This window comes from Cynoglossus semilaevis, chromosome 1 (genome assembly GCF_000523025.1).
Source record: "Cynoglossus semilaevis isolate Cse_v1.0 chromosome 1, Cse_v1.0, whole genome shotgun sequence".
Classification (NCBI taxonomy): Eukaryota; Metazoa; Chordata; class Actinopteri; order Pleuronectiformes; family Cynoglossidae; genus Cynoglossus; species Cynoglossus semilaevis.
The window spans coordinates 28,862,101-28,875,874 of record NC_024307.1 but is presented as its reverse complement, the minus strand read 5'-3'; the positions used below and the strand labels follow the sequence as shown (position 1 = coordinate 28,875,874).

Here is a 13,774-nt window from a genome sequence, read left to right as displayed (position 1 = left end):
AGGAGAACCTGGTCCAGGAGAACCTGGTCTCTGTGATGACAGGAGAACCTGGTCCAGGAGAACCTGGTCTCTGTGATGACAGGAGAACCTGGTCCCGGAGAACCTGGTCTCTGTGATGACAGGAGAACCTGGTCCCGGAGAACCTGGTCTCTGTGATGACAGGAGAACCTGGTCTCTGTGATGACAGGAGAACCTGGTCTCTGTGATGACAGGAGAACCTGGTCTCTGTGATGACAGGAGAACCTGGTCTCTGCCACTTTCCTGATTTCTCCACTCACACTAAGGATCTGGTCTCCCTTTCGAAGTTCCCCACTCAGGTCTGCTGGTCCTCCTGCCAGGATGAAGGAGATGAAGATTCCCTCTCCGTCTTCTCCTCCCACAATGTTAAAGCCGAGGCCCGTGGACCCTCGTTGCACGCAGATTCGACGAGGCTCCCGGGAATAGTCGTCCTCTCCCATCATGCCCCGGGAAATGGGAGAGTATCGTCGCGGGGATGGTGGAGGGAGGGCTTGTGGGTAATCACACATGTAGTCGGGTTCCATGTAGGCTGTGAGTGAAGGTGAGATTGCAAAACAATTTTAAAACGGTCAAAGTTTGCTGTGTGGTCATAGACCACTCACACTGGGGTCTGATGACAGTCACAGTTACACGATGTGGATCAAGACCCTCAAAACCTAGTTATAAGAACTTCAGCTGGAAACAGGCAAGAGGAGAAATGAGGAAATACTTTAAGACAGTAAAATTATTTCTTCAAGCTGTTGTTTTCATGACACTAACTTGCCGTCTCAAGTTTGACCTTTTAACCTTGGCTACTGAAACACTTGTTTACTGAGTTTTCTTTGGTTGTTGGGGGGTACATACAGCTGGTCAGGTCCGGGGGGCTGTAACGATCACCTGGGTGGATGTACTGGGAGGTTGGTGTGGCCACCTTCAGGTAGACGACTTCACCAGTATTTTTCAACGCCGACACAGCTTCCTCATGCAGGACATCCTCCAGGGACATGTGGTTCACCTGGTACAAGGTCAAAGTGGGTTAGACCAAAGGCCAGCGGGCCGGTCTTGACTCATTACCTGTGACTTCAGTTCACGTACCGCCAGGATTTTGTCCCCAATCTGCAGCCGCCCATCGCGGTGTGCTGCCCCGCCCTCAATGATCTTAGTTACATAGATGCTGTTGTCTCCAGGCACGTGTTGGTTTCCCACACCTCCTGCTATACTGAAGCCCAGACCTGGTTTATGATGTTTGAAATTAAATGGAAATTTATCTGCAGTAATACAAACGTACCATAGAGGGCAATATAGATTCATATAGACACATTTTTCTATATAGGGAATTATATGCAGTGGACTTTACAGTGGACTCATCATCAAGTGAAACAATACTTCAGTGCGCAGTCAGTTACGTCATTACTGTTGCACAATTAAAACTCTTCATCTTCTCGTACCTTTTGGTCCCTTCATCAGTTTGATTTGCGTGATGCGTTCACTTGGTGGGCGGCGCCGCAGCACGTACAGCCTCACAACAGGGCCCGCGTCCTTGAGGGCCTCCACAGCGGTGGAGTGCGTTACCTCACGCACATCCACGTCGTTGACAAATACGATGCTGTCATTTACCCTGTGCAGACACACACCAGACCTGTGTGGTTAACATCTGTCTGTGTGTGTGTGTGTGTGTGTGTTACTTTGGTTTGCTATGTTTGGCTAACGTTTTCTGTGTATTTCCTTATAGACCCAGGTGAATATGCCCAGAAGATAGTCACCCAAAGAAGCTACGCATGCTAAAAGCAATGCCAAACTTGACATGTATTTTGTTAGTAAAATCATATTGTCAATATAAATAATAAAATAAAATGTCAATAAATTTGACCTCTGGACTCATTTTTTTTTCTATTTCTTCTAATTCCTCTCATTTCTTCCAATTTGAAACATTAGCTCATTTATAGCTTCTAGTGTTTTTGAAATGCTAGTTACGTCTGTGTGAGTGAGTGGCCATTTACCTAAGGCGTCCATCCTGAGCTGCAGCTCCTCCGGGGATGATCTTGGTGATGAAGATGGATGGGTCGTCTCCGATGTGTGGGTTGTCTGTTCCTCCAGCAATACTGAAGCCCAGACCAGAATTACCCTACACACAAAAACACGTTGAAGGCTCATTGTTAAAGGTGGAGGAAGGATGTGAAACTTCTTATTGTTAGTAACATAACAGTTTTAGGTAAAGTAGTGTTAACAGTACAGGCTGAATTGTTGTGTTGACAAATACAGTTCTGTGTCTTGATGACTGTCTCTGTGTTGGACAACGCTAACTGTGTCAGGTTAAAGGACGTTAGCTGTGATTCTAACCATCTCCGATTTGAAAAATAGAAGTGAGAGTAACTCTGTGTGTGTGTGCATATATATGTGTACGTACGTGCATGAACATATGTGTGCGTGTGTGTGTCTCACCCTCTCAAGTGTGATCTCTTCGTACTCCAGTTCTCCCTCTGATCCATTCATCTGCATACAAACAAACAAACAAACAAACAAAAGGAGTTGAATTTCATTAGCATCACTGACCACTCATCCCCGTGGCAACACCATGGTAACAGCTGCTAAGCCCCAGAGGTAGCCAGTTACCATGACAACTGTGGCTGTCGCTATGGCGACCACCACTGTACATCTCTACCACTGTCTCTCCCTCTCACTTGCACACACACACACAGATACACCAACACCTATCTTTGTGCAGTCATGAGGACCACAGTTGATGACAAAATGTGAGGTGTATTTTTCTGTTCCTGAAATATTCCAGGCTGTTCACAAGTGCTCAACATTTCCTCCATCGGATGTGATGTTAAGTTAGACATTTAGCCTAACTTTAACAAAAAAGAAAGGCAAAAAGTAGCTAAAAGATGGAAACAAAGTTGGACAGAAATATACATGTTAAGTCAAAATAGCATTAAAAACTGACATTCTTTTCCGAACGCTGCCGTGGCCAGGATTTGAACCTGAAATTCTCCAATTACAACCTCATCTTGTAACCAATAGGCCACAGACTGGTCATGTACATTACATTATTCAATAGTAATAGATCATTTTAGACTATACTATTACTTTAAGTTGGTCCATTTAAAGCTAGAGGTTAGCCAAAAGTAGTTACAGTAACAATGAGAAGCAAACGCAAAATTAAATTACTCAACACGTCCAAGTGTAACTAAATGATGACCTGGACATCAATTACAGTTAGCCAAAACTACTACAACCACAACCATTTAACGTTACCAAGAGGACAGCTAAATGTACGACCAAACAGGGGTTAACGTTAGCCAGAATACAAGTCAAAGTGATTTTTTTCAAGGGCAACATTTATCATTATGTGTCGATAAAATAGCCAGAACATACTCATGATGAGAGTGTGAAAACACAACTCTGTCCCACAACACACACTCATTATGCCAAGTACAGTGCCTGAAGAGTGTTACATCACTTCCTGTGAAAGAAGGGGAGATTCAACCTAGTTATATAACAGAAAGGGAGAGAGAGAGAGAGAGAGAGAGAGAGAGGGGGGGGGGAGGAGACAGAGAGAGTAACAGTTCACAATGAATTAATTAAACCTCTTCTCAGTTCCCTCGACATCTCTCGTTCTCCACGCTCCCTTTCTCCCTCCCTCTCTCTCTCTCCTCATCACTCTGTGCCTAAGTCTCTCAGCCACAGCGACTGCGGATCGACAGCACTGGGATAAAAACCTCTGAAGCAGAGTGAAAGGTGAAAAACAGTCAAAGCTAATGCTAACAAAGTTTAGGTCACATTCACCACCAGGCTGTGCACTAATATTAGATAACAGAGTTAGCCAAAAACGGCTAGGTGTGCATATAAGGTGTAGGTGAGGATGCTAACTCAAATTTCTAACCCCCCTCCAATCAGCTGTCATACATAGCCATATTCATTTTTAAAGGTATATCAAGAATATCAGTCTGAAAAAGGTTACCGTTGCTAACATCATTGGTAGGGCGCTAAACAACTATGCTAATTATTACTGGTTACCAGTACTATTTTTGTAGGTAGTCCGATGCTTACAGAGGTAGTTAATAATGCTAACTCTTGGATTATTTATTAATAATGCTAACTTTTGCAGACAAGGTAGTACAATCATTATCATCACAGGAAGATAATGATTGTTCTAGCAAAGCTTTAAGAAAAATGCTAACTCTCTAAGGTAGAACAATGCCAACTGTGCTACAATAATTAGTAATAATTTAAACTTTCATGTTACAAGTAGAAGAATTCCAGTCAAAGATGTTAATAGCAGAAAAGTGCCCAATGAACGAAGGAGAAAAAATGTTAACACAACGAGACAAATGACCTGCTCCTCCTGCTCGTTTCTCACAACATCTTTGGTAATCCTTACTTTCAAAGGTACTAATGTTTTGAGTAAATATTGACGCTATACCTACGTAGTGGAACTCTGCTAACCACATGGCTTAGACAATGGAGTAGATACCATTCACCATCCAAAGTAGCACAAGCTTATTGTCCCAGATAGTTAATAGTGTTTGCAAAAGTCGTTGGCAGCTAATGAGGCGCCTGTGAAATAAAATGGATTATTATTAATATTATTAAGTTCTAACGTAGAACTATGAAAACTATACTATAAAGGCAGTTAGCAACACTATTTTAACAGGTAGGACTCTTGTGATGCTAACCCTCCACAGTAAAGCTTTGCGAAATGTGTAAACTTGTAAACAGCAGCACCACCTAAAGGTTCATTTTTGTAACCTGGCCAAATCTCTCAGCGCCAGTAGGTCAGGCCTAACTATTTCAGTTTGTTAACAACACTTACTATCCCAGATCACACCATGCTAATTGCTATCTCAGGTGTTTAAAGATCCCACCTTTCCTGGTCCGACAGTGCTTACTGTTCCAGATTGCTAACAATGCTAATCCTTCAAGAAAGAATGATGCTAAATGTATCAGACTGTTAAGATGCCAACGTTCTGGGATGGAAGAATGCCTACTGACTCAGCTGGCTGAATTCTCTTACCCTCTCTCGTAGTCGGGTAATATTCACTTCAACGTAGAACTCCCTTTAAAGTTTCAGGTTGTCAAAGCTAAAAATCAGGTCTAGCTATGTTGCTAAATGTCCAGGTAGAATATGATGAGGTTAGCCCCACCTCCTTACAGAATTAACCCCACTCTCTGCAGAGCCAATCAGGTGCAGGTGTCCTACCATCATGCGCTGCCTGTGCCTCTTGGCCCTGCGCACATTGTTGATGAATCTGCGTCCCATCTTCTTGGCGTACCACACTGACACGAACATCACTCCTGCAGCTCTTATGTAAGAAAAAAACCCCACTGAGGATGAAAAATTAACGAGCAAGCACGCACATGCTCGGTGCTCAGGTCAGCCGAGCTGAGCCTTGAACATCAGCCCCCAGTACATCACTCCGCCATCTGGAGAAGGACTGGAGACTAAAAGGACCAGACAAGTCCTGTGGACCGAGTAAAATCCAGAGAGCGACAGATTCTCTGGGAAAGGAGGAAAAAGAGAGAGAGAGGCTGTTCATTACTGCCAACCACCTCCGCTCTCTCTCTCTCTCTCTCTCTCACTCTCTCTCTGTCCCTCTCTCCTGCTCCCTCTGTGTCCATCAACCTCGCTCTACCCCTCTCTGAAGGAATCCCCTCCCCTATGTGATGTCACTTGGCCAGTGGTGGTAGACGAGAGAGGAAAAGGTAGTGAGAGAGAGAGAAAGGGAGAGAGAAACAGAGGGAATGTGTGTGTATGTGTGTGTGAGAGAGAAAATAATTCAACAAAGACACGCACACATGCACATACCTACACATACACACACCAACATCTAACTGAAACCGTTACCATGGAAACACTCCCCCTTGCCATTGCTGCCACCCCCCAACCAGAAATTTCCCCGTTGCCATGGTAATGGCTGGGGCACAGAGTGGGCACAAGCAACCCACACACTCTGTATGTGTGCATTTGTGTGTGTGTGTGTGTGTGTGTCTATGTGAGAGAGTGGATGTGTGTGTGTTTTTCAGGACCTTCCAGGTCCATCAAGGACCTGAAAATGTCCACTGTGCTGAAAACACAGAATCAGTTAAAAGCACCTCTCTGACTGATTGGTGTTGAAGCCACCAGGGTTACATGCTGATGTGTGTGCATATGCAGCGACGCAGCCCTCTCTCCCTATTTTCACTTTTTCTGTTGGAAATGCTTTATTCCGGAGGAAGACTGAAACAGTAGGTGGCAGCAAAGTGGCTGAAACACTGCAGAGCCAGGGCTGAAACACTATTTATTAAATACACTAAGTAGTTTGAGAATGTCGGACAGCATTAGTTATGAACATTAAACCTCTGACGAAATGTAAGGACATTATCGAGATAGTACACTGCTAGGCACGTGGCATTTTGTGAATGGCTGCAGTGGATGCTCATCCACTGTGGTAGATTCTGTAAACAATAAAATACTAAATACTAGTGACTGTCTTATGTCTATGAAGATTCTCAGTCATCCAGGTCATGGTCAAGTTTAAAAAGTTCTGTTAGGCAACTGGAAACTAGAAAATTCACGTCCAGTTGCCTAACAGAACTAAATACTGTGTGGGTGTGTGTGTGTGTGTGTGTGTGTGCACCTACAGTGAGTGCGCCTGCGTGTGTGTATCCGTCCAAGTGTGCGTGGCTGAGGTCCGTGGTGTGTCCGTGGGTCATAGAGCCTGGGCTAGGGTTGACAGACGGAGTCTCATCATCCTGGTAACGATACTTCTGCAGACACAGAAATGGCCCTTGTGTTAGCATTAGTTGTGCTACAACAACTAGCATTAGCATTTTTAGCCTCTGCTCTGATGATGCACGCTGTATCAGCATTGTTAGTATGAGCAGCCTGGCATATTCAAACATCAGCATTGTTAGCACCAACTATGTAAACAAGGGCCCTGTTATCAATTCCTGAGTTAGCATTTGCACCACCACTATCTGGGAGCATTAGCTCTGCCCACAGCTAACCTTAGTGCCATTACCATCAGCATCAGCTCATTCACTAGGTGAAATAAGCGTTGTAGCATCAGGTCAGTTACAGCCTCTTCCGTTAGCATGTTGCCTTAGTGTCAGTTAGCATTAGCATTGATAGCATTTGTTGTAGTTGCATTAACTAAGTGAAGATTAACATTGGTACTGTTTATATGAACTCTGTGTGCATTGCGTGACATCATCTTACCCCTACACCCACTAACTCACACCCCATTGACACACACACACACCTACATAGACACACACGCATCAAGGTGACCTAGAGTGAGAGTATGAAAGTGAAGGGGGAAAACAGTGAATGGGAGATAGAGATGGTAATGTGGTTGCCATAGTAACGTGATGTTCATGAGAGCCTGCGTTTCCGAGGCAACTGACATCATTGGAAGGAGGCGGGATAAACCTCTGATATGTTAGTGTAAGAAAGAGAGTGAGGGGGTGGGGGGTCGACCTCTGACCCATGGTCATCAGAGGTTACATAAGGTCATCATGTCAGTGTTCAACCTTGATAAGAAGAGAACACTTGGAAAACAGTTGTTTTTTCGTTAATGAAAAGTTCTTCTCATCGCCTTAGTCCTTTAACACCAAGAGTTTTTTACGTTTTAGAAACTACAGCACACCAGGAGCCAAATACCAGAGAATACGCCAAACCACAGATAGACCTGCAGCAAAGTGAGGCTAAACTATGAGAAAAACAGACCAAAGCAGCGTGAGTTCCAGAGAACTACCAACACCATGGTCAGAGCTGGGAAACATCCACAGCAACACAAATAACCCATAATACAGATGAACCACCTGAAGGGCTTTCATAAAAACACATCATCCATCGGAGCAGGAAACACACTGTAGCAAATCTGGAAAAACTCACCACAAAGTGCTTTGAACTTATGACTATCATACATTATCACACAGTGCATGACACCAGAAGGAAAACATCAGGGAAGTGAGGAGCCTGGAGAAAACACACCAAAGCAGTGTAAAAAAAAGAAATACACCAGGTGAAGAATAAGCTCCAGGGAATAGTTTACTTCACACCAGGAAGTACACCGGGCCAGGACTAAAAACACAATCAGGGTAAAAACAGTAGACAGAACCAGGCAGGGCAAATACTGAGCTAGAGCTACGGTTTAACAACACTCTGAAAATACAACAACAGATCCTAGTACACCAGGAAATACACACCTCCATCACTACAATACTGAATCAAAGCTAAATACTGTATTATATACATTAAGGCACTCCTGGAATATTCTTTAATGAATAAGATTTAGAAGGTTTGATTGTTTTCACACACACACACACACAAACAGTTGACAGAAATAGATTTTCTATCTTTAGCTCAATCAGCTCTAAAAATGGTTTCATGAAAAACGGTCAGATCAGAATCAGGTCCAGAACTCTTTAAACAGATGAGCCACGCTTTATCTGTCAAAGAAGAAATATTTGGCCTCATTCTGCTGGAGAGCCTGCACGGTTTTAATAGTAACAGTCAAAGAAGAAGAAGAAGAAGAAGCAACAGAAGCAGAAGAAGAAGAAGAAGAAGAAGCAGCAGAAGCAGAAGAGAAGCAGAAGCTAGGTTTTGCTCAACCTGAGTTTCAGGAATCCTCTGATCACAAACTTGATCTTCAACCACTAGGCCACAGGCAGCACCAGATGTTCTCTGGAGATCATGAACCTTGACCCCACATGCTAAGTGAGCTCTCTACTATTTAGGCAAATCATTTATTGACAAAGAAAGTTTATGATTAGCCATAAGACAAAATCGACTTTTGAGGAACCTGAGACTGTGCAGCCAAACATCCAGCTAGGCTATGTTAGGAAGTCGGGCTTGTATTTAACTTAAAACCTAACATGAACAACTGCATTATTTTTCTGTCTTTACCTCATCTTCATCATTTCTGTTGTTGACTTGTAAGTCATTTTTCATCTTTGAGCTGAACCACAGCTTGAAGTGATCCGCTGGTTTCAGGAGTGATTCCGTATGATTCCATGGTTCTTTTTTTCTGTGGCACCACTGGTGTGGTTGACCGTTGTCATGACATCGTTGACTGTTGCCAACAACTTGACACGGTGACTTATCCTTGGCTGAGGCTTATACTTATACTCTGGACAATATTATTCACTTTCTCTTCTGGTCAACAAGTAATTGTGATTTCAAAAACACCAAATCTGAACTGCAGTGACTGCAGCTACGGCCCTTTCTCATGTACTGTCTATGTGTGAACCATAATAGACAGTATTCACATAAATTTCACAAAATCTGGTGAAATCTCAAATTCCTCTCACGAAGCTAACTTACCACATCTACGTAACGCCAGTGTCGGCCTGGCGGCGGAGCCTCTCTGAGGACCAGAAAACCCCTCTTGTTCTGGGCCCTGACACGACACGAAGTGACGCTGCAATTTAGCCAATCAACATGTGACCTGTTGATTCATGCTGATGTCACGTTCAAGGCACACAGTCATGTGTCGAGTCCAGTGTGAGTGTGTGTGTGTGTGTGTGTGTGTAAGTGTCCATTTCCACACGTGCTGAGCTCAACATCCTGCTCCGCTAACTGTTGCCCCGCAATGCTACTATGAGCATGCTAGCCAAGCTACCCGTTTGTACAACAGTGATAAATTAACACATGCCCGGCGAAGAAAACACGAACCAACACCAAAACACAAACACAAAAATGAACGTAGCTCGGCTCATAAGAACACAGGTACACACACGTGGTTTACGAGGACACGCACGGGACCTCATTAAGACTGTGTGTGTGTGTGTGTGTGTGTGTGTGTGCTCTGCTCTTACCTTGGTGGTGACAATGCAGAGGCAGTCCATATCCACACACACACACACTCACACACACTCACACACACACATTGCTACACACACTCTCACACTCATACTTGATATCTCTCACTCTCTCTCGCTCTCTTCCTCTCTCTCTCTTTCACACACACACACACACTCCCTCTCTCTTATCGCTCTCTCTCTCTCTATATCTCTTTGTCTCCCCCCTCTCCCTCTCTTTCTCTCACTCTCTCTCTCTCCTCTTTCATCTATCTGTCTATCCTCTCTCACTCGCCCGCTCTCTTGCCTTTTCTACTCCTGCGACTGTCAGTGCTGAATGAGAGAGAGAGGGAGAGAGGGGGAGAGAGAGGAGGGAGCAAGCAGGCAGTGCAGCAGGAGAGTGCGGGAGATAAAGATGATGAAGAAGAAGAAGAAGAAGAAGACCAGTGCTGTTTTTCGAGGGGGGGGGGCGCCTCCTCAATTCACTGTGGTTAATGACAAAAAGACAAGGTAGAGAAAGGTGGGAAAAGTGAGAGAGCTCGAGCGAGCATGAGGTGGGGGTTGGGCTCATGTTGCCATGGTTTTATGCAGCTGTTGCTCTGGTGATGCTGCAGCAGCTGTTGCTAGGTAACAGCGCTGGGTGTTGTCATGTAGATTATAGAGACAGTGGGAAAAAAAGTATGTGTGTGTACCACACGTGTGTGTGTGTGTGTGTTTATACCTGTACAGGTGTGTGTGCTCGGCTCTCCTTCTCTTGGGTCTCACACACTGTCAGCTCATAGAACTCCTGGATGTCTGCATTAGGAAGAAGCACAGGAATGATACTGTACCCAACTAAATACACCCGGGGTTACACAACAACAGGAGTAAATCATATAAAGGTTTCACAAATAAAACCAACTGACAGGAAAACATTTTTTATCCATTGCATATCTCCCATTGTAAGTATTTCCTAGTGTTTTATACTCAACCTAACTGTTAATTGTTGGCTTAAGGCACCCGTGTCAAACTTAAGGCTCGGGGGCCAAATGTGGCCCGCAGGAGCTTAAAAAGCATTTAGTAAAGTCCATGGAGCAGAGTTTCTTAACCTATGAATTTTTTTTTTTTTAATTACACAGCAATGAACAATATTTGTAGCTTGAATAAATAATAATCAGCTGCAGAGACATGTGTTAGTCTGTTATGGAGTAGTTACTTCTATACCAGTGGTCTCCAACCAAGGACTGGTCAGTCAGTACCACCTGTTACTACAGACTGGTACCAAGGTGCTGAGCATTGAAGGATCATTACATTTTCAAAATAAAACGACTCTTAGACTCTGTTCAGTTTGTATCAGAGTCTGAATTACATGTTATTCTAAAATGTTCCCAGATTATCTCTAAATAATTGAAGTAAATGGATATGACTGGACTTTCTGTGAATGAAACAGTACCAAATCACCTATGGACTGGTACTGGTCCGCGGACCGGGGGTTGGTGACCCCTGATCTATACAGTCTTCCATTTACAACCGGCCCTTCAAGGGGAACTGTGTTGTTGATGTGGCCCCTGGTGAAAATGAGTTTGACACCGCTGGCTTAAGGGATAAAGTTGTGTTTAGCTTGTCTGACGTGGTGCTATGAATGTGTGTGTGTGTGTGTTTGTGTGTGTGCTACCAAGCAGGGCCTGGAACAGGTCACTCTGGAAGACATTGAGGAGTTTTTCTGCTCGACCTTTGACTCCTTCAGCAGCTTCAGTCTGACAGACCTCCATGACCTGCAGAGCTCGTTCAGTATCTGAGCAGAGACACCACAAGCTCGACTCAACGCTACAATCACAACTATTATTAACACTTATAATGAAGAGACAGCCACTCTTTCGTTCAACACTTCTTTTTCGCCCTCTGCTGGAGTTTCATTAAAATGCAGGCGGTGCGATAATTAGTTAATTGTAAGTCAGGTTAGCAAAAGAATGTGTATGTCACGGTAGAAAAAAAAGAAATAAAATATATTTATAAATATTTATAACAAAATGTAGCCCATAAGTAGCTTAGGTTTAGTCTGAAATTTGTTTTCAACCTATAACAAAAATGAGCCTAAAATTATAAATAGTTTACAGTAAGACACAGGATTCTAAAAATTAGTCAAAAATAGATTTTAGTTAAGTATATACCATAGTGTGGTTATATGGTCTGGTAGAGAAGTAAGGAGGGAAGAAGGTGGTGGAATTCTACAATGATTCTGAAAAGATACACAAAAAGATATCTGGGGAAATGCTAAAGGTTTTGAAATAGCCAAAAGAATTAATAGATGGTTACAACCACATCTTAACATTAGCAGACACATATCCAGTAAAAAAAAAGGTTCTTGAAAAACTATAAGTTTAACACAAAAAGTCCAAAGTTAGCCAAAAAAGAAGCTAAAAGTTAGCTTGAAGCAAATAAACACCACCTAAAATAGCACTGTCGTGTTGACGTCATGGCAGTGGAAATATTACAAAATGATGCAAAATGATTTGACTTTTTAAAAAAAAAATTATCACGTCAAAAACACCTTACATACAATGACATAGAACATACAGAGATTTAGCCACATAAAGCAAGGACCTGGCCTCAGTGAGGTCACTCATACCTGTGCCCACGACATAAAAATAAAACACACGCACACACACAAACACACACACGGCGATATCATGATAAAAGAACGTGTCTCACCTTCTCTTTTTAGCGGCATCTCGTCTCTCACTCTGATCCACATTAATCCTCTTTGAGGGTTTTAGACACACAGACAACTCAGCATGCTGGGTAATGAAGTTCTAATCTCACCATTGCTATCAACCCCTGGAGGTTGTACGGTTAAGATCCGTAGTTACTGTCAGTCCTAGTTTGACTGACAGGTATATTAAAGTCAAATGTTTTCGAAGTCAATTTAGAAATTCATCATCGCTGAATTTAAATGGAAAAATAAAAAATAAGAAAAATGCCACAGCGAAAAAAATAGATATCTGACAAAAGAAAAAAGGAAATGTTTTCGAAATAAAATAATAAAATAAAAACAGCCGAAATAAAATAATAATAAAAAAAAAAACAGTTTTAAGATTGTTAGAAGTTGATTTTATCTGGTGCAGTACTGTCTTCCGGGCCCTTGATGGCGCTGCTCAGAATCAATGAACAATGGTGTGCCGTCCGACACCCTCAAACGGAATGGCATGTGTCCCTTTCAAAATAAAATAGCTACAGTAACATCTTGTTTCTGTTAGCAAATCACTGCAGTTTTTCAATGAATAATAATTATTATAATAATATCGAAACAGGCTACATGACTTCAAAATTCTTGCACCGGAAAAGGTTTGTTTGCACACCAGAAAATAGCCTATTGCATTCCCAAGTGTGAAATTGTCAGTACAGGAGTTAGTTCGTAAGGACCTTGCAACTCTGCTCGAAAGTGGTCACGGTTATGTTTTGTCCAAGAGAGTGGATTTATGCGTCAAGATGAGAAGGTGCCCTTACTCACATCGATTCCGTTACTGTGCACACCTTTAAAACCTAAACTTAAAACGTTGTCTTTTATATTTATAAAAGCCTACAATAAGAAGAACTAAATAGAGTGAGACAAAAATATTAGAATTATTACAACTAGAAAATGCAGTTGCAGTATGTTGTAGCTAATATGCAGGACATAAAAATCAGAAGAGAAAATTGTAAAGGTGTAAGTAAATGTCCATTCTCACTTTCAGACCACAACGCCGTCACCGACGTTTTATTGTGAAGGGACTCTGCGGAGGTGATTTCTCCACATCAGCTTGACGCTCGGGCCCAGTCAAAACAAAGCAGGGGAGCTTTGGAACTTCCACCACAGGGAGTGGGGGTCCACCGCAACCATTGTCTCCGCCAGATTATTTACTTTTGTTTTATTTATTTCGGTCCAGTTGAGTCCCGTCGTTACGTTGTTCCCGCCGCCGACTATGATCGCCTGTTCACCCGATGTTATGTTGACGGTGTCGGCGGCTGGAAA

General features: G+C 42.9%; 1 protein-coding gene across 8 annotated transcripts in view; it reads right to left on the bottom strand.

The window, feature by feature from the left end:
- dlg4b (discs, large homolog 4b (Drosophila)) overlaps window positions 1-12,803 on the bottom strand; it is a 21,263-nt gene extending 8,460 nt beyond the window's left edge. Inside the window, exons 1-11 of one of the 8 annotated variants that reach the window (XM_025061007.1) lie at window positions 12,475-12,802; window positions 11,934-12,001; window positions 11,438-11,557; window positions 10,505-10,578; window positions 6,622-6,747; window positions 2,440-2,490; window positions 1,998-2,122; window positions 1,446-1,615; window positions 1,093-1,229; window positions 862-1,012; window positions 279-547 (exon numbers count right to left, since the gene is read on the bottom strand). In XM_025061007.1, coding sequence (XP_024916775.1) covers window positions 279-547; window positions 862-1,012; window positions 1,093-1,229; window positions 1,446-1,615; window positions 1,998-2,122; window positions 2,440-2,490; window positions 6,622-6,747; window positions 10,505-10,578; window positions 11,438-11,534 — 1,200 coding nt within the window. In that variant the 5' untranslated portion in view covers window positions 11,535-11,557; window positions 11,934-12,001; window positions 12,475-12,802. Of the gene's footprint in view, window positions 1-278; window positions 548-861; window positions 1,013-1,092; window positions 1,230-1,445; window positions 1,616-1,997; window positions 2,123-2,439; window positions 2,491-5,200; window positions 5,608-6,621; window positions 6,748-9,801; window positions 9,932-10,504; window positions 10,579-11,437; window positions 11,558-11,933; window positions 12,002-12,391; window positions 12,422-12,474 lie in introns of those variants that run through there. The other 7 variants (XM_025061010.1, XM_008325368.2, XM_008325375.3 and 4 more) reach the window with 7 other exon arrangements.
- Between the last annotated feature and the right edge of the window lie 971 nt (window positions 12,804-13,774).